We start from the raw sequence: 20,572 nt of genomic DNA, 5'->3' as shown, positions 1-20,572 counted from the left end.
TGTGTTCCTTAAGTCGAATGAAAGCCTTTATTTCGTACACGTAATTAATGACATTATGTCCCTGCCAACATTTTTTGAATTTGGGGGCGCTTCTGAGAATCCCCAGTACGTCGAAAACAATCATATACGATATCAAAAACTCGTCGGAAAAGCGCCGTCACTATTGAGAAGTTGTACCACGCCAAGTTACTACAAAAAGGTTTCGCATGAGTGCAATTATTAGGTGCCTTTATAGATCAATTTAGAACGACGCCAATAAGAGACCCTCCAAACAATCAGAAAAAGCACATTTTAAGATAGTGGTAAAAGAATCATTGTGGTCGAGTAAAACACGTTTGTTTAGATATTTATTAATTTGATTAATCATTTACAAATTCTTAAAAATATAACATTTATACCACTATCACATCACATTTAACATAATTTTTTGCATTAATGATGATGTAGAGTTACAAGTAGCGAGTTACATGTTGCAGCGTCTATCAGCCAGTGTTTTTATTCGATGGAGGCAGCGTGTCTGTAAAATATTTGAAAAACAATCACTTTATTCCATTTGGAAAATCAAAAATTGTTCACCAATATACCTTTCACAATTTTAAGGGTAAAATCTATGTTTTCAGAACTTTATTTTCGTTTTTATTTAAATAAAATATAACAAGCTGGTTGCGCTTGGCGTTTCACAAAAAATAAAATGGCTTTTGTAAAAGTAGTGATGGCAAAATACATGTATGAAGTACATTTTGTACTTTATGATATGCTGCCCCCCATCACAGTAGGATGGTTGTAGTGACATTTACGAGTCTGTGGTAGCGATGAAGATGAAATGGAACTTTGAAATGCTGGCAGGGGTTGTGTTATCTTAAAAAGGAAGTCGATTTTTTTTAATGTTATTGATTAATATTTAGAAAGTGTATGAAATCTTGTAAATCAACTTTTGTTGAATAAAGACACACCTTTCTCACACCTTGAGATGGACTGATTTTTAACCAATCCTACACAAATAAAATTAGCTACTACTAACCTCATAAAATATGAAAAATTGTTATGAGTTTCTTTGATTTTAAGAATAAACAGATTTTAACAACTAATTTGTGTGAACATGGGGTATTTTTGAGATACTTTCAAATAGTGATGCCAAATTTCTTGGGAATTTTTAAACAGCTGATTGAAGTTTTGATATCATAGCCGTGCTCCTTAATGCGCTTTACAGACTATCAGTTATTCCGGACGGAATGTCTGTGTTTGTAAAGAATCTTATAGTGTGTCGGATCGATACGACTTGTCGGCGATGACTAAATAATCGGTAAATATGTTATCGATCCCATAAACATGCAGCAGTATCGATTATGCCTTCGGACTTAACTTATAATGTGCACAATATATGGGATATGTTCGACACGAGCACTGTCGTCCGGAATAACTGATAGTCTGTAAAGCGCATAAGTCGAATGAAAGCCTTATTTCGGATATGAAAAATTGGGTGTAATTTGTATGTCATTGTTAGTTTATCTAGACAGGATAGTCCTCTCGTTGATTTAAATTCACAAACTTGAAAGATTGAAATAGAACCATAGTTGAATTGGAATGTCTATGTTTGAATTACATCTTCCCTGCCAGCATTTCAAAGTTCCATTTCATCCTCATCGTTATTGAGTAAATTTATAATTTCCTAGTACTTCGTAAGCCTGCGTTATTTCCCTAAACTTAACAGCAGCAGACTCACTTCCTTGGTTTTTATCTGTAGTATGCGGTCTTAATTTCACCTTGAGTGGATTTCTTCGAAATTCCGAGAACCTCGTAGTGATTTGCATACTTAACATTTCCAGTTGATATGTTAACTCTCGTCGGAAAGTTCTGAATAGCCCATATATTCCGCAGGAACAAATATGGCCTTTTTGTGGGCAACATGGTCCACTAAACAAATAATGTGTTGTGTTGATATTTAGTTATATCATTTTCCTTCCTAGTGAATAATAACAACATTACAGCTGACTTGAATCAATTCCAAGCAAATCTGCGTTGCCAATTTCGGTACAAAAATCTTCTGTATGTGTCAAAATTCGTTAGACTTCGGGTCAATTGCGGGCAATACTATAAAGATTAAACTACTCCTATGGGATATTGAAATCAAGGCATTCTATTAGTGTACCCAGTATTGGTCTAAGAGCAACCATCAGTAGGGGGAAGCAATTAACTGACATAAAAAAAGTCACTAAAATCAAATCTCTGTAGAAAACTAAAATCTTTTGATACCACATTCTTGGAAACATTAAGAAATTGACCGATGAAAAATGATGGTGGCTCATCGGCAAGGAAAAGTTCTCAGAAAACATTCAAAACATTGATGTTTTTCCGTATCAACAACTTCTGGACGAAAATGTAATTTTCATACCATCATCTGTTTAATTTTGGTCGAAAATAAATTATACAAAATGTCTAGAATTTTGGTATTGAATTTCAGTTAGAAGTGGGGTTAGCTTTTATACAAATTTTGGTTGAACATTTTTCGCAACCATGTTAATTTTTAATTTGCCTCACATCTAAACAGAGTGAGAAATTATCGAATACGGATTTCAATTTGAGGATTACAGTTGAAAAATTGTTGCTAATGTGTTGAATTCCACTGTTGAGGTTCTGTTCTTTGTTGAGAATGCGTTTTTCTCAACTTTAATAATAGATCTGTCCTTTGAAAAAGTATTTGAAAAATTCTTAAATTTTAGCATTTTTGAAAAATTTGTGTTTATTGGGATGGGACTCAAATTTCCGTGTATGTTTCCGTGTATGAGATGGAGCTACTCGTATGGGATATTCGCTATTGTCTAAAAAGAAAATTCAGTTGAGCGAATATCTAAAGCCCAGAATTACTAGTGGATAGCTTTGTTTGAGAGTCTTCATTATGTGCAAATTTTGAAACATAGTTTTTACAAAGAGTTCGAAAGGGTAGTTACAAAGAGTTCATATGTTTTAAAATACAATAATAAAGTTATTTCGTCCGAGAATAATTTATTACTGAATTTTAATATTATTTACCGATGTCAACACTTAAAAAAAAATAATATCGAAACGTTATCACTCTAAAGGTAGAATTACATACCATGCGTTCAATGCGTGATTGAAGAGTTGAAATTTCTCTTTGAAATCAAAAGTCTGCCGCAAACAGAAAAAATCAACGCACGGATTGATGCATGGTGTGTAATTCAACCTTAAATATATATGTACAAAACCATTTATTTCATAAGATCAGTATTAAGTTGGCATTATCGCGCTAAATTGGCCTTTCTTAATATTTGCATTGGATCATTCCCCATCATGATATAATCAAATGTTCAACAAGAAGATATAATTTTATTCTTTTTTTGCAGATTTAGTTTTAATTTCAGCGGCTAAACTCGAACTTAGTACCCACATATAGTATAGACGGCGCATTACCGGAAATTTACGCCACCCATAAGAAATGCATTGCATCGAAAGCGACAGAAATTTGTGCTTTTCTTATTAGATTGTTTCAGTGGTGTACTGGCTTTAAAAAAAGTACTTTACAATGCCATCAATGATACTAATGCTAAAATGTGGCAACCATTTCCAAATAATACGCAGAGTTTAAATACACCCATGTCGGTTAGCGGTAGGCGACGAATTACTGTTAATTAAATAATATACTGTTAATTAATAATTAATAAAATAAAATACTGTTAATTAATTAATAGAATTTGCTTGTCTCCACGTATTTTCGGTATTCATATAATATTAATTTATTATATTCTATATTGTAGTAAAAAAATATGTATTTGGTTACTATATTCCAAGGTTTCGTTTAACAAAAACAGAAATGGTTTTAAACAGGAACATGCCCATCGGCAGTTGTCAATGGTTGTGTTTATATATTCAAAGCAAACCAACAATGGTATGGCAACTTTATTTTTCCCATAACCCACCCCCCTCATGCATTGTCATTTTTGTTTGTATTGTACTGAGGAGACTGAAGGTAAGTTGGAACTTAGAGAAGAAAATTTTTTAAATTGTCTTGTCGCGAAGCAGAGCGATTTTTATTTTAATTGAACAAGTGCAATAACTTTTAATAAATGTGAGTTTCTCTGCAATGTATTGTATTTTCACATATGTTGGTCTAATTAGTGAAAGTGCCGAAAAATTCCATTCCTGCGGGCAAACAATGAGCCGCAATAGTGCAAAAAAAACTAAAATTAAGAAAGCAATAAATAAAAAAAGTGTAAAAATTTTCTTAAAATGCACTTGGGGCTACGATGGAATAAGAAACATTTGGTTTACGTTTTGAAATTGTTTTAAGTTTCGGTATATCAATTTGCAACGTCGCCCTTTTTCCCGAGATGTGTGTGTATTTGTAGTTGGATGCACCCTTTGGCTTTTTTACCAATAATTTTTAAATGTGTTGTCTTCATACCCGTTTGAGCAATGAGATATTTGCTAAATATATGTTATAAATGATTCATGTGAGAAGTTAAACATTAAATACTCGTCGTTTCCTGTATATATGTTATTTAAATTAATTATTTCCTTCAATATTCATGTTTCAAAAACTGTTTTTTGTAAAGATATCTACGATGGATTATAAATTGTTATTTAATTGTGCTACATAAATTCTCTGTAAACGAACTTTCCGTTGTCGTTGCTGCTGTTGTCCCCGTTGGACGACTATCAACGTGGCAAACTTGCCACATTTGTGTTGTCGTTGTTGCTTTTCAATTTTATTTCTTACAAGATATGACACTGGTCGACACAATACTACAGTTTACAAAAATGTAGTGAGATAAGGACTATATATATATATTGTTTTTTATTGGGTGAAATGTTGTGCACCCATATATATAAGTGTGGGGATTTTATTATTATTTTTTATGATAATATATACTACTGAAAATACAGGCAGACAAAATAATAACCATAAGACATCGATCTATTTCGAATACAATTGGATGCTCAGTTGTATATAGTACAATAGATTTTAATTTGTTTCCCTTGAGCTGAAAAGTTATACGTACCAGCATTCATGCTTTGCTTTTATTTGTGGTCTTCACTGGGAAACACGACTTTGATATGGTTATTAATGTTTTAATAGGAATAATTGTTTACATATGTTTGGTACCAAGTTACACTTTTTATAACGAGTTTAAGTACATCTTAGATATATATTTAGAAAATATATTTGGTTTTTGTGTGCGTCCCGGGTTAAACCCATGACACTTTGCATACATAACTGTTTATTATTAAACAGTTTATACAGCCCATGTACCGGTAATACCAAATTTTTGATTTGGCTATTTTATACAATTTATTTTTCGAACTAATTTTCCAACCTAGCCTTAAGTACATCTTACATTGTGTCAAATATTATGAGATATTAAATTTATAGATGTACTCAATAATGGCTGTGACAGCAGTATTTTTGAAAAATATATTTGGTTTTTGTGTGCGTCCCGGGTTAAACCCATGACACTTTGCATACATAACTGTTTATTATTAAACGGTTTATACAACCCATGTACCGGTAATACCAAATTTTTGATTTCGCTATTTTATACAATTTATTTTTCAAACTAATTTTCCAACCTAGCCTAAATGGCCATATATTAAATATTAAAATTTAAAACGGTAAAGTTTAAAAACCATGTTCTATTCCATAAGGGCTTAATACAAAATAGATTCATGTCACTTTGCGAAAGAAGCTTTAATTTCAGGAAATCGATTATAAATAGCAGTTTCTAAATGTTAGTGAAATTAATTCGGTAAATCTGCCGTTAAATAAACAAAATGGACCTATGTTACAAATAAGTGATTTCAAATTGTGCCTTCGATATGGACACAAGAGCAAATTCCTATGTGACCATATTTGGCCAATGGTTTGAGAACATCGGATTATGATTTTTGGTCAAATTCTTGTGAAATGTCGGATATGAAATTTCATATTCAGACTTTCTTTTAGATGGAGTTATATATGACGACAAGTATCCTATATTTATGGATTAGCATTTAAAGTAAATTTATATCTTCTAAATACTAAAAGTATAATTTATTCCCAAATGCTAGCAACATCAGACACAGGACAATACTTGTATTCCATTTGGACTTGTCAATTCATAATCTTTCCGATATTTCGCACTAATTTAGAATAGATAGAATTTCATTCTAATCCAAGGCATGGAATCCGAAAATGAAAATAATGACTATTTAATCAGATTTAATTATATAGAAAGGATTCCGATTATATCTTAAAAGAGAGTGTTTCCACTGCAAAATAAGAACTATTGCCGAAATTTGTATTTTTCCTTTTCATTGTAGAAAAAATGTAATTCTGGGCGTCCAACTTAAATTGTACCAGTAAGATATATTATAGTCGTTGGAATTTTTAAAAAAATAGCATAAAAATAAGGGACTTACTATAACAAATAATTGGGTAAATATATGAAAACTAGGCTGAAGTTTAGACAATGGGGTCGTCTTAGCAAGCCCACTGTAGATGATATCCACGGACAAAGGTTTGCATTTGTTCAGTGAGTTCTTTGTATAGGACATCGGTTGTCAAAATCTTAATAGTTGCAATATTTTTTTTAGATTTTTAAGATTTAATTTTTCGGTGAGTTCAAATTTGTTTGATTTTTATAGTCCTTCGGTGACTAACGTATAATAAATTTAACAAATTTGTGTATAAAATTTTTGATTTGTTTATTTTTACTCGGATTGATAGTATTGACTATATATATATGTAAATACATGTACGCTAGTGTTGTTTAAGTACATGTATGTAGGCATGTCGAATGTCTTGTGTTTGTCAGATCTTCTTCCTCTGCGAATGCTTATGAAAATGAGATTACACATTTACGTACATACATAGGAATTCAGTACATTAACTTTATCGAAATATTATTAAGGCTGGTAAAAAGCGAATAACACAATTTTCTTATTTGAAGGTGCATTGGGAGCGAAAAAAAAATAATAATAAAAAACGGGATATTTTAGCATTCATGGAGTTCAATAACACTGAAAATAATTTCGTTTTTAACAAATTAATTAATTCTGTTATTTTTTGGTTTGTTTTATTTTCGCTTCATTTTCATTTACTGCGTTGGCAACTACGATGAGGTCAGTGAATGAATGTTTTCAGATAACGTAGGATGGGTTGCTTCTTTTCTCCTCCAAAAAACCTGTTTTTTAGACAAAAAGAAAAGAGTTAACAGTTAGATGTTGATGGCAATAGTAGCTATATCTTAGAAATGCACGGTGTATCCAAAAACCAGTTTTTTTCTTGAGTATCTGTGTAAACTTTCTATGATACTTACTGCAACAAAAATGCTCCCAGTTAAAACATAAATACACGTCTGTATAAAAAATCCAGGAGAACCGCTGCCCGTTAACAGACTAGACCTATCACCTTTTGGTATTAGGTCTAGTCTGTTATTTCATGCGTATATATTTGTGATTGTTGAGAATGCTTGTTGCATCAACAAAATGCTATTAAATACCGGCCGGCCGGCATTTGTTAACTTAGTTTTTTTTTTGTTAATAATAATGGGTTGCTTATCTCGTTTTTTTTTGTTTCTCAAACACACACGCATTTAATAGTACTGTCAGATATGCGTCATATTGATTCCATTAGTCGATCAGTATACCTTTTGCATTTGTAGATAGTTTTGGAACCATTTTGTGTTCATTCATAAATTTAAGAACACGTCACATATAATTTTTATTAACTATTTTCATGGACAATCATTGAAAATAGGGAAGATTTTATTAACATTACGTGTTTGTATCAATGAAATAGTTCATTATTTTGTTATATATTGTCATTTTAATTAAAGCCATTTAAAATAATTCGAGTGTTAAAAAAGTAATAGAGAGTAGTGGCAAATTCGTATTGTAAACATAGATAAGTACAAGGTAGCTGACAAGAAATGTTACAAATTCAAAACATATTTTTTTTAATCAAATGACGAAAATGTGTGGAATTATTCTAAATCTCAGAACCCATTTATGTTTGCTCGATATGCCTCCTTTATACTACCATTATACTGCCAAAATTATAATAAAGCTATTACAAACATTCTTAGTGATTTAAACTGGGGTTTCAATTTGATATTGTTGGACTTCTTTCTAGAATCCAAGTCGCCATAAGTTCATACTTACTCATCTCTTATTTATTTATTTAATCAACCAACGCCCTTCTGGACAACATGTTGATAGAATTCAATCAATAAAGCACTAGTATTCCAAATAAAAACTTAACCTTATTATTAAAACGAAACTAAAAAAAAACTTAAAATTAAAATCCTAACGCACAACCCTTTATACATAGTAAACAAGAAATTAAAACGTATTGAGTTTGAAATTGTCAGTGAGATGGTAAATTTTTGCATTATAGAGTAGATAAATAATTTAACAAATTCCTTTTAAATGTAAAAGGAGTAATAGAGAAATTTTTAAGGTGGTGAGGTAGCGAGTTCCATAACCTGGCTACACATACAGAAAACGATCTCTCAAAGACAAGATGGTGAAAATGATCCAACAGCACCTGTGTATTTCTAGTCGTATTGAAAAACGTTATTGACTCCATCAAATACATATGTAAATAAAATAAAACCTCCTCTTCCATTGTATATTCCTTAAATAAAAGATGTAACCACCTTTTAAAATCTGGTGCCTATATAATTTATTATAAATCTGTCAACTCGGATTCTTTATACATTATGAATTTCCGGTTTATTATGTTGTTTAAGCAAAAATTAAAATTCTTAACTTTTTTTGTATTTCCCACCGATAAGAGCATGGTATAATTTTTAAAAATATCTCTTCAAGATAAGAAATTTCTTAATTTAAACAGCGCAGAACACAGTGCAACAATTTAAATTACTTGAATTTTGCAAGCAAATCTACGTTCAGGTTTTATTACAAACGTAATATTTATTTACATAAGGAAACACTACAGACGGATTGGACATTTGGAATCTAGGATGTGGATATATATCTTCCACATTTAGTTGAGGGGGAAAATGATAATAATTTAGATATATATTGGGCGTCCGTTATTGTTGTATTAATGATGATGTATTATTTTTTAATTGCAGATTGAAAGGATACACATTGATCCAGATTGACTAAAAATATTACCATTATAAATTATGCAATGATGGATTTACACATTTTAATAGTTATCGCCTGTGTATTCCTGGCTTCTCTCTTCTCTCTGCTATTCATAAATAAATTCCTTCGCCGTAAGACATTTGAAGAAATCATTGCCGAAAAGAAAGCACTTACAGAGAAGATTTATGGAAAAGAAAAGAATACTGTTCGGAAACCCAAAAAAATCTCCCTAAAAAAAGAGCTAAAACGCGAGAAAAAGCAGCGATTAAAAGAGCAACACGAGGACTCTGATGCACATTCGGAACAGCCCTCTGTAGAGGATGAACCCGAAGGTTTGTCGAAAACGCATGTAGAATTTGAACCGGATGCAGAAATTCTTACATATAATAATCAAACTGGATCCCGACGTTCTAGCAATGCGGAAAAGGAAAATATCAATAAGCAAATAAAAGGGAAAAAGGATAAGAAAGGTGGTTCACGTGCTGGTATTTTGATGCATAAGAACGATACGGCTAATATAAAAGAAAATATTTCAAACGAACCTACTGTTCCCAGTAATCATTTCGATATAAAGATTCCAAAGGATGCAGTAGAATTGAAAAAGTCAGAAAAGAAAGAAGAAAAGGCACAACAACAAAATAAGAAAGACAAAAATGTAAAGAAATTAGACAATCGCCAAACATCGGAAAAAATAATGGCAAGTGATAATAACCAAACCGCATCAGAACCTATTATTACCGTGGTCAAAGAAGTAAAACAACTTGAGGAGAAAGTTCGTCATAATTCGCCCAAGACAACGCAACAGAAAAATAAGCAACAGAACAAGAAACAAAAGGAATCCAAAGATATTGTTGCTGGCCTTGAGAAACTTTCGGAATCCGATACTGTTGGCGTTTCTTTGCTCATGAATCTGTTCCGTCGTGCCGAATTGAACCGTTCTGAAATTCAAATTCTTATCGATTACTTGTTAAATCGCCAACAGGATATGCCATCGTCACATTCTGAATGGTCGGATGATATATGTCAGAAACTTAAACGACAACTAGAGGAGAAAGAAAAGGCTCTAGCCGAAGAACAAGAAGCCTCAATTGGCATACAAGCTAAATTGAGGGAACTTCGGACAGAAATTAATACTGAACGGGCCACGATGAGTAGCACTATCAAATCCTACGTAGACAAATTGCAAACTAAAGATCATGACATTGCTTTATTGGAACAAAAGATCAAAACATTAAATGATACTCTGGCAGTGGAACGTCAACAATTTCAAGCAAAATTAATGCATGAAAAACAAACAGGATCCCAGGATATTATGGCTCAGCTTCAGATGATGCAAAATGAATTAGCTGTTAAGGACAATCGTATTGTCGAATTAACTTGTCTAATGAACGCTTCTCGCCAACAGGCTGCTGAAGAATCACAACAGAAGAATGATATTATACAAAATCAAACCCAACAATTGCGTGTCTTGGAACAACAACGGGATGAGTTGGAACAAGCATCCAATAATAGAATTTTCGAACTTGAAAAAGTCAATCAATTGGAAACTGAATTAAATGAACTTAAGATGGCACTTGTTTATGCTAAATCTGATATAAATCAAAGAGATGCCGAAAAAGAAACATTGAAAAATGAAATTGCAATGCTACGATCGAAGGATATTGCCGAAAAACAACATGAGATTGACGTTCTAATGGCTAAGAATGCTGAACTAGCACAACAACTGCAAAACATTTCGAGCAAAACTCATGAACATTCGAAGGAACAAAACGATTTGCAAGCATCCATAAATGCTCTCCAGCAGCAGTTGTCTGATAAACAACGGCAACAGGATGCATCTGATGCCCTTACAGCTCAATTGCAGAAACAAATAACCACCATGGAGGCCGAGAAAAAACATCTATCTCAAGAACAGGCCGAACTACAAAAGATTGTCGAGAGTCTTAAAAATGATGTTAAAACTAAAAGCAATGCTTTGCAAAATTCCGAACAGCACGTGCAAAGCCAGCAAGAACTACAAAAAACAATTGAGAATTTGAAAGCAGAAATTAAGAAAAAGGATCTTCAGCTAGAAGACAATGATAAGCTAAACCAAAAGCAAGACTTACAGAATGTTGTAGAAACGCTTAAGCAAGACCTAAAAAAGAAAACAGAACAACTTAAAGAAGCTGAAAAGCAATCCGAAAAGTTAAATAATCGAGAGAAAGAGTTAATACAACAATTGCAGGAACAAAAAGAGAAAAATAATGTGAGTACATATTTCCAATTCGTATATATGTGTTAGATCATTAATGTTACTTCTTTGTTTATCCTAATTGGAAACCGATTCGCACATAAAACCAAAAACTTCCAGTTTTCATTGCTAACATTAACTATGTATTTTTATGAATACATACCTTTTGCTTTTATCTCAACTAACAACTAATATAATCTTATGTTCTACTTTAGGATTTGCGCACTAAAAACTGGAAATTGGTTGAGGCTTTGCAAAATACAGAAGCAAAAGTTAGTAAACAAAGCCAAAATGCAATTTTAGTTGTTGTAAGTGCATGATACATATTTTGCTAGAACCAATTTTATAAAACACTATCGCTCACTTATGTGTAAGCATGTAATTATTTGCAATTAAATATTTTTGGCAATAACTAATACTTAACAAAAGATATATGACAACCCGTGTAGAAATAATTTTTTCAAATAGATTTACTTGTCCGAATACATCCCTTAACTTTTACCAATTGTATAAATCGCCTTTTCCTTAAATCTTTAACTAAATGAGCGATATGCATGAAAATGTTGTTTATCAAAAACTTTATTTTGTTTGTCAATATTTCAATATTCTCCCATGGTCTTATTTATTATATAGCAACAGGATAAACTTTTATCCGCTGCTGCTGCTAAGACAGGAATGACTGGTCATTCGGATGTTAATGCTAAAGATCAAAAACACATGCGTGATCTTTTCCAGCGATTGTGTCCGGAGGCAGCTAAAGCTTGTGCTGGCACAGCACTGTCTGTTCCATTTGATCAATGGGCTGAGCAGGTGTTATCAACCCACATCAAACAGCAACAAGTCAGCAGTAGTAATCACAAATCTACACAATCATCATATAACTCACACAGCCCTTCCGCTACACAAAACTCCCATGCCAATGGCAGTCGGAGTAGTAGTTCCAGCATTAGCAGCAGCCCCGGCGGAGGGGATAGTAATGACATTGATAGGTCGGAGTTACTTAAAGAAAATTCAATCCTGCGCATTCGTATTGACGAGTTGACAAAGCTCGCCAAAAAAACTGTAAGTTTCAATAAAAACAAACTTAATTTGCACAAAATATTAAGGAAACCTCATACATTTTAGGAATATACATTATCTGACCTGATGCAAAAAGCTGAAGAGCAAGAAGAACATTGGCGCAGTGTTGTAGCTCTGAAAGATGACCAAATCAATATGTTACAATACAAATCTAATGGTCAGCAAGTAAGTAGTACAACTTTATATAATTCGTTAACCAGAAAATTAACTAATCGATTATTTTTCCTATTATTTCTTTTTTCTAGGGCATTTAATGTCTGTCTCAGTTTCACAATGGAAAGAACTTATAAAAATTAAGCACTAAAGTAGTATGCAATAAAGATACATTAATAATTCAATTATGATTATATTAAAACATAAACAACCAAAATAATCTGGAAGAAATTAAAATGTGTATAAATTTTTTGAGAGAGATGAACAGTCCTCAAAATTCTAAATAGATATTGGAAATAGCTATATATATATGGATACAGTAGCTAAAATCAGTTTGTTCATAAAAATTTAGAAACTTCTGTAGTTTTTTAAATGCTCTTTTGCAAGGTATCAATTCGTTGTACAGAATCAAAACAAAATGAGTCATAATCTGAAGATATTTGATTCATGAATAGGAGGGATCACAAGAATGGTTATCTCTGGACAGATCGAAATTCTATCGAATTGTGTAGTAGTAAATATAACATTTTATGGTATCAAACTTTGTGTTTTAGACTAAGGTATACGATTATGGGCTAGATATATTTCTTATAGTAACATTTTCATGGATATGAAAGTTTATATCTATATCTATAACTCTTGGGGTCGAAGTTGTGGTTCTTCGGATGAGATTAAAATTTTTGGAGGCATGTTCAACGTTGATGTTTCAATAAAATACTACGAGGCAAAAACTTACCAAACATTTTTATGGAGCGCTTTGTTAAAAATCGAAACATCTATTTTTTCCCATCCAAACCCTCAATACCGAGTTATTAAGTGTATTTTTCCCTCGTTGATGATTTTTTTTAGTATTTCAAAATTTCTTAAAATAGTTTTAAATATCATGTAATACACGATTCTAACTTACCTACAGGTACTACTTCATTAAACTAAACATAGGATCGGGCATCATACACTATATCACGACCGTCTCCCCTGCCAACATTCTTTGAATTTGACGTCACTTCTGAGAATCCCCACCAGGTCGAAAACAGTCGTATACGATATCCAAAACTGGTCGCAAAAGTGTCGTCAATTATAAGTTGCCTTTTTTGATAAATTTAGAACGACGCCAACAAAAGCCCCTTTCAAACTATTAGAAAAAGTGCATTTTAAGATAGTTGTAAAATAATCATTGTGGTCAGGTAAAATACGATTGTTTAGATGTTTATTAATTTTAATAAAAATTTATAAATTATTCCAGGTATAACATTTATACGAATAAAAACACATTGAACATAATGCCTTAAAAAAGGAATTAAGTCGATTTTTAAGTTCCAATTCTGCTATATTCGGATGATGCTCTAGCGTCTATCACCCTGCCAGCATTTCAAAGTTCCATTTCATCCTCATCGCTACCAAAGGCTCGTAAATGACACTGCAACAATCGCTAACTGTGATGGGGTAGGCATATCAAAAACTATGAAATGTACATCAAAATATTTTGCCATCACTATTGTTACAAGAACCATTTTATATTTTGTGAAACACCACAAAATATAACATGGAAAAATATCTCTTTATTCCATTTGGAAAGTCGAAAATTGTTCACCAATATACCTTCAAAATTTTAAGCGTCATAGCTACGTTTTCAGCATTTCATTTTCGTTTTTATTTAAATAAATTATAATAAGCTAGCTGTGCTTGGTGTTTCAAAATATAAAATGGCTCATATAACAATAGTGATGGCAAAATACTTTCATATACATTACGTACTTTTTGATATGCTTCCCCCATCACAGTTGGCGATTGTTGTAATGTCGCTTACGAGTCTGTAGTAGCGATGAGGATGATATGGAACTTTGAAATGCTGACAGGGTAGAAAGCAAAAACTTTTGCAATATTAGTATATAATACTTTAAGGTGTTACATAATATACATTTTCAATATTAATTTGACATATTTCTTAAAAAATCTTAACAACACATTTTTTGAAAAATTACATTATTTGACTCATTTTTTATGTTTTTTGAAAGCTCATTATACAATTGCAATCCTTTATAGAAGAGTGATCGTTGTATGTTGATTGTTCTTACACTTTGTATCCGAAAATTATTTAATGTACGCAGGTTATAGGGTTGCGAATCCCGCACATATTCCACTCGTTCAAGTAGATATTCCGGAGATTTACTATATTTTATTTTATGAACGAATTTTATGTTGAACAATATATTATTTTGATAATTGTATTTCAGAAAATATGTAGATCCAATAAGATTTTAATATCAAAAATTGCGACAAACTGGAGCACTGATATGATAGGTCCATTAGAGGCGATTTCCCGTAGGGAAAATTCAAGAAATTTGAATTTGTTAAAATGAGACTAACTGCATGAAATTCATATCCAATAGAACTTCCTGTGAAGAGGAAATAATGATGTCCATGCCAGGATACATTGGTGTGAAACTTTTCAAAATTTTATATATCTTATAATCATTGTTTTTTTATTTAATTATACATAATATTCTATACTTAAAAGGTAGAAATGTAGTACTTCATGATCAACGGGGATTTTCTTTTCTTATTTTTCGTATTCATTTAATTAAGGGCGATAATAATTTTGATTAAGAAACTCCAGGGAGAATTGTTATCATCCGTGACATCAAGTGTGCGTTTTCTAAATAATCATTTTGGGGGCAGTGTTAAATTCTGAATTGGAATAATCATATTAAACGGATATTTGAGCAAATCGGCACATGATGGTCGTTGTTTGGGGTTATGTTGAAGACAATTCTTAGCCATCTTAAAGAAATTCAAATATAAATATTAATTTTATTATGGATGTTTAATACTACGTACATGAACCAGCATGGCAGGATAATAAGGAGGTAACGGACCAAAATCAATATTTTGTGTTGGGCTGCAAATAGCACTAATTTTAGCGCATATATTCTTAATATGACCAAACGGCGTTTTCTTATAAAGAAGTAAATACAAGATGCAACCCAAAGACCATACGTCGGATTTTGTAGAAATCTAGAAATATCAAGATATTTGAATTTGTGATCGGTAAAAATAATTTTTTTGAACCTTAATCTTTGGTTGATTTCGTGGACTACTGCCTGTAGAAGTATCGGTCAGCGCTTCGGGGCTTATATAATTAAAAGTTCCGGCTTGGGAAAACTTTATAATACTTGTCGAGTCGATGGATATATTGGAGGCAATTCCAAAATCGATAAGCTTCAATCTTCCATTTATCATAAGAAAGTTGGCCGGCTTCAAATCGGAATGTATAACACCATTTATGTGAATATAATTGACAGCCTGAATCATTTGATACAAAAAGTTCGTCAAAACATACAAGGGTAGATTTGTGGTGTAATTTTGTAAAATTTTATGCAAATCGGAGTCTCCTTTTTCCATGACAAGAAATAGTTTGGATTCTTTTCGAAGTAATTGGCTGTAAGATGTTCACATGGTAACTTTGAATACAACATAAAAATTAAAGATATTACTTACTACTCATACAATGATACTACGCAAACATTTCCCTGCAGTTTGGCCAATAGTTTGGTTTCATTCAAATATCCTTCAACAACAGCTGGATCGCCTTGCAAATCTACAACCTATATTGCAAATATTATAGTATAATTCTCTCTAATAATAACTTTATTTTTTAACCTTTAATGCACATTCTTTTCCATCCTCCTCTCTCTTTGCTAGATAAACTGAACTAGATCCACCGCTTCCCAATTTTTGAACGATAATATAGTTCGAGTTATTAATGTGGACTATTGTTTCTTTATCCCGGGTTGTAATGGCTGTGCATTTGGATTTATTGTCGTTCTGTGTCTGAGGTTGTTCTTTGCTAGCTTCAAGAAAGTCGCATTCCAGTGATTTTTTTGATCGTCCCATCGATTTTTCAACTTTATTTTGAGGAGTTTTCTCAGCCGTGGATGGTGTTCCACACTCATTTATTGTGTCGCATAATGACAATGATATGCTGTCGTTGGGTAGGCAAGACATTGGCGTCCTTGTTATGGCCATAGGTGTTTGAAATAAGACTTTCTGTGACCTAAACTCATTTACAATGGCTGATTTTGTTTTTTGCGATTGGGTGGAACATAAGTCTCGAGGTCTTCTTTGCACAGAAAATGATCTTATTTGGGGGGTAGCGAATTGAGCATCTAACGATGACGATGATTTTTTCACACAAGATGCAATTGGCAAATTATTTTGCTCCTGCGTTTCCTCAGGGGCCACATTTTCCGGAATGTGCTTCAATTGCTTCTCCTCTTCTTTTGATGGACTTTTTAAATCCATTTTATTAAAGTGTGACAGTAGTGACATATCATTGGTCATGTCTGTGACTTTCTCTTTAATAACGGAGCTCTCTTTGGAACTTCCCTCCCCAGGATAGCTTTTCCCCGGTGTTAGAAGGAATGAATCATTGAGAATAGCACAATTTAGATTATCGTTTTTGGCAGATTCCTCTTCCTCTGAATCTGATTCCAGAGTAGGCAACTCTGCTCGACGTTTTGGCCTAAAAAAAAAATACTTCTTTGTACCAATGATTTCTACAAAATCCGCCGTCGACAAAACTTACACCATTCGAAGACTATTAAATGAAATTGTCGACGAGGTATTAATGGGTCCATTCTCATTTTCCTTATTAGAGGCGCCAGAACTACGGAAAATAGAAATTAATACGTATCAAATGTTTCCATATCCTCTTTGGGTATTACCAATGGACTTTTTCTTTGTTTGGTTTCGTTTTGAGCGGAGTATTAAATTCATCTTCAGAATCAAGTTCTAATTTTGGCAAATCTTTTACACGTCTTGGATAGTGGAAAGACATTTACTTTTCAAAATCACAATTTAAACTTATTTAATGATTAATAAATTCAAATTACGCACATATGTAAACAAAAATGATCGACATTCATTCCATTCATCGTTTTCACCGACATCCCTAATTGCATATGTCAGTGCGTTGCGTACCGAACATAGGATGACTACGTAAAACAATTATCGCAAACAAAGATTGGGGGGTTGGTCAATTGCTCCGTAAAACTGACAAAGCCAACTGAAACATTTGAGCATTATTTGATTTCAAGGCGGTTTCACAATGTTTAAAATTATGTCGGATACAAATATTATTTTAAATGATGTTTTTATTGTGAAGCCAATAAAATAATAAAAAAATGAAAATTTGTGCATCTGCTTTACTTTTTTATACATTTTATTGAATTTGGCTAATTCCGATTGGTACTCTGATAGCAAATATAGAAAAACGCTAGTAAATTTAACCTACTAAGTTATTTCCGCAGAACCTCTCTGATGCACTGATGCGTTCAAAAGGTAGAAGAAAAATTTTTTGTTATTAAGCCAATCAAATAATAAAAAAATTAAAATGTGAGCATCTGTTTTACTTTTTTATATATTTTATTAGTTTGGGTAATTCCGATTGGTACTCTGATAGCAAATATGGAAAATGTTAGTGAATTTAAAATTTGAGCTACTAAAGGCTATTCTCGCAGAACCTCTCTGATGCACTGATGCGTTCAAAAGGCCAGAATGCTAGAATTTACTCCTAAAGTTTTTCTTTAATTTTTTAAATTATTATATATTTTTTTTTAATTTAAATTCTATTTTTTTTTTTAATATTTTATTTTATTATGTAGCTATTTTATCACTGCATATATTCGTAATATATTGTTATTTGTGCCAGGTTTGGCTTTGTATATATTACTTTGGAGAATAATAAAATGAAATAGCGTACACGCAGCAGAGTTAATTTAATCCATATTAGCTATTTATATATATCTTGAATTTTATTCACAGAGCACCAATATCCCTAATATTATTCACAGCCTTGACTACTTATAAAATGTGAAAAATCATGGCTTTCCTCTTCGTTTGCTGTACGAACAAAAGCTGTAAAACTGATCTAATATTGGACAACTTTATGACAAGACGATACATTCCTTCCCAACAATCTCCCATTGTATATATCCTTTGACTCATCTGGGGGCAAAAATGTCCAATCATCGTATTGCGACATTATATATATATTGCTGAAAACAATTGAAAGATGAAGATGCATCTAAATGGAAATTTAGACTTATTTAAGTTTTTAAATTTTTTATACCAACTGAAGACATTTGAGGAAGAGAAGTCTTGCTGGAAGAATTTTTGTCAGTATGTGATGTAGGTTTATATTTTCCCAATCTTCCTGGGTTATCGAACATAAAATCTACTACAACTTAGCTCCAAATTAATGTTTTAAAATAGGCAAATAATACCGAAATAAAATGTGCTCCAGATTAGTTGAAAGAAAACGAACAATATCGATATTTATTGTTATATCCAATACTTTTTACAATATTTTCATACATTATAGTTATATAAATCTTTTGTATACAGTATTTTAAATAGGATTTAAAAAATAATACATAATATTTAACAATATAAAGAAAACTTCAAACAAAAACAACTTGCAAGGAGAAGGATATACATTTAGAAAAGTTTTGTTAAATCTATGAGAACTTACATTGCAATTAAGTTGTTGATTGATGCTGATAGTATGCAACATAAGTACCACAAGATTTATGCCTTTGTTTATATAAAGAATAAATATGATTATTTCCAGTTCGTGAGAGTTTATGCAACACACACACTCTAAAAGTTAATTTAATGTTACAGATGAATTTTGTTTCTATGATTACCGCTTTCGTCCATTACTTTAAGTTGGTATTTCCAATTGTATTTTAGATTAGATGGAATGGATATTTAATTGGCAATTCCTGAATTGTAAAAACATTAAGATTCTTAAAGGCATTGTTCGTTAGGCATTATTCTTTATGGATATGTTTTTACTCACTTTTGCCGGCAAGTGTGTAGGTAGTCACACTTTATTCCTTGTCTCCCATCTTCACTTTTGATGTCATGTATATACCGACAATCAATCCGAACAAACCAATGGCAGAGCCAAAAATTTCCACAATGAGGATTTTAACGAAAAGTGCTGAATTGGCGGCATCAGCCAACGCAGCACCGGAGCCTACGACACCGACAGCTATACCGCAAAACAAATTAACCAAACCAACGGCAAGACCAGCTCCAAACATCACGTATCCGGCTGTCCAATTATTATTCATCACAGTCTGGCTGGACAAGGCAGTCTGCATTTTGAATGACTCCAGTAGACCAGATAAAACAATGGCAGTAATAAGGCCATAAATGGCTACAGCTTCGCAGAAGATAACAGAAATCAAATTTTTGGTCTTGATGCGTGGAGCTTTGACACCACCACCAACTATACTGGTACCAGTTGTGTGTATACCCAAAGCAGCGCCAACCACAGATAATGCTACGGCCAAACCAATTCCCAAGCAAGCCCACATATAGGGCGAACTAGATGCCAAGAACCATCCTACGCTTACACGTTCACCCTTGCCAGTGAAGACGTGATAAAATATCAGCACAGTACACACGGCTACAAATAGCCAACCAAATGTTTTTCCCACAATCGAACGTAACTGGGCCATTGTAAGCGTTAGGTTTTTGCTTTATTGGTGTGATGAAAACTGGATTTTCAACAATCTGCAAAATGTTTCTTTATTTTCGACCAGAAAAGACAATATTTACGTACATTAAAATTCAACCAAAGAACAAAAAAACTCACAATTTCGCAGATAATTTTCAATGACAGGTGACTACCAAGAAAAAACCTCAGCCTTAATCACATGATCAAGTGCTGCTCTCTAGCGTATTAAAATCATATCAAAATAATTTCTGTATTTGACAATTAATCAGGGTTGAAATAAATGTTAGTGTTGGTACCTATCGTAATTGCGTTATAGGAATATGTGCAATTTGTTGTCCAATTGTATTTTATTTTTAAGCCAACCCATTTTTTCTGTTGCGGTGACACTTAATTTTTGGCACCAGCGGCCTGAAGGCCAAGCCCAAATTGATTCGAATTCGAGTGACTGCTTTTCAGTCGACTGGGTT

At 32.5% G+C, this 20,572-nt stretch overlaps 3 protein-coding genes and 1 long non-coding RNA gene across 10 annotated transcripts; 1 reads left to right on the top strand and 3 right to left on the bottom strand.

Moving 5' to 3' along the window:
* Nucleotides 1–314: 314 nt before the first annotated feature.
* On the bottom strand, nt 315–842 carry LOC142238157 (uncharacterized). Its single transcript, XR_012722666.1, has 2 exons — nt 585–842; nt 315–517 (listed from the first exon to the last, which is right to left on the bottom strand). It is a non-coding gene; the product is annotated as an uncharacterized LOC142238157 (long non-coding RNA).
* Nucleotides 843–3,932: 3,090 nt separating this feature from the next.
* Nucleotides 3,933–12,814, top strand: alt (SMC superfamily domain-containing protein aluminum tubes). 4 transcript variants are annotated; one of them, XM_075289762.1, is made up of 6 exons: nt 3,933–3,985; nt 9,096–11,359; nt 11,560–11,652; nt 11,978–12,406; nt 12,470–12,589; nt 12,670–12,814. In XM_075289762.1, exons 2-6 carry the CDS (start codon nt 9,155–9,157, stop codon nt 12,676–12,678), a joined length of 2,856 nt encoding a protein of 951 aa, XP_075145877.1. In that variant the 5' UTR covers nt 3,933–3,985; nt 9,096–9,154; the 3' UTR covers nt 12,679–12,814. The 4 variants fall into 4 exon arrangements, with proteins under 4 accessions (XP_075145877.1, XP_075145878.1, XP_075145876.1 ...); XM_075289763.1 differs by lacking the exon at nt 3,933–3,985 and adding an exon at nt 4,007–4,084 and having other exon boundaries at nt 11,560–11,616; XM_075289761.1 differs by lacking the exon at nt 3,933–3,985 and adding an exon at nt 4,007–4,084.
* Nucleotides 12,815–14,686: 1,872 nt separating this feature from the next.
* Mps1 (dual specificity protein kinase monopolar spindle 1) lies at nt 14,687–17,511 on the bottom strand. The gene is made up of 7 exons (XM_075289765.1): nt 17,302–17,511; nt 17,163–17,243; nt 16,238–17,099; nt 16,076–16,182; nt 15,647–16,016; nt 15,416–15,592; nt 14,687–15,358 (listed from the first exon to the last, which is right to left on the bottom strand). The coding sequence occupies exons 1-7, from the start codon at nt 17,412–17,414 to the stop codon at nt 15,242–15,244; spliced, it is 1,827 nt and encodes a 608-aa protein (XP_075145880.1). The 5' UTR covers nt 17,415–17,511; the 3' UTR covers nt 14,687–15,241.
* Nucleotides 17,512–18,882: 1,371 nt separating this feature from the next.
* Nucleotides 18,883–20,350, bottom strand: VhaPPA1-1 (Vacuolar H[+] ATPase PPA1 subunit 1). 4 transcript variants are annotated; one of them, XM_075289758.1, is made up of 3 exons: nt 20,244–20,350; nt 19,440–20,174; nt 18,883–19,386 (listed from the first exon to the last, which is right to left on the bottom strand). In XM_075289758.1, the coding sequence occupies exon 2, from the start codon at nt 20,104–20,106 to the stop codon at nt 19,471–19,473; it is 636 nt and encodes a 211-aa protein (XP_075145873.1). In that variant the 5' UTR covers nt 20,107–20,174; nt 20,244–20,350; the 3' UTR covers nt 18,883–19,386; nt 19,440–19,470. The 4 variants fall into 4 exon arrangements, with proteins under 4 accessions (XP_075145873.1, XP_075145872.1, XP_075145874.1 ...); XM_075289757.1 differs by having other exon boundaries at nt 18,883–19,362; XM_075289759.1 differs by having other exon boundaries at nt 18,883–19,362; nt 19,440–20,161; nt 20,244–20,336.
* Between the last annotated feature and the right edge of the window lie 222 nt (nt 20,351–20,572).

This window comes from Haematobia irritans, chromosome 1 (assembly GCF_050003625.1).
Source record: "Haematobia irritans isolate KBUSLIRL chromosome 1, ASM5000362v1, whole genome shotgun sequence".
NCBI lineage: Eukaryota > Metazoa > Arthropoda > Insecta > Diptera > Muscidae > Haematobia > Haematobia irritans.
Note: the sequence above shows the minus strand (reverse complement) of the source record. Positions and strands in the feature narration are given on the sequence as shown.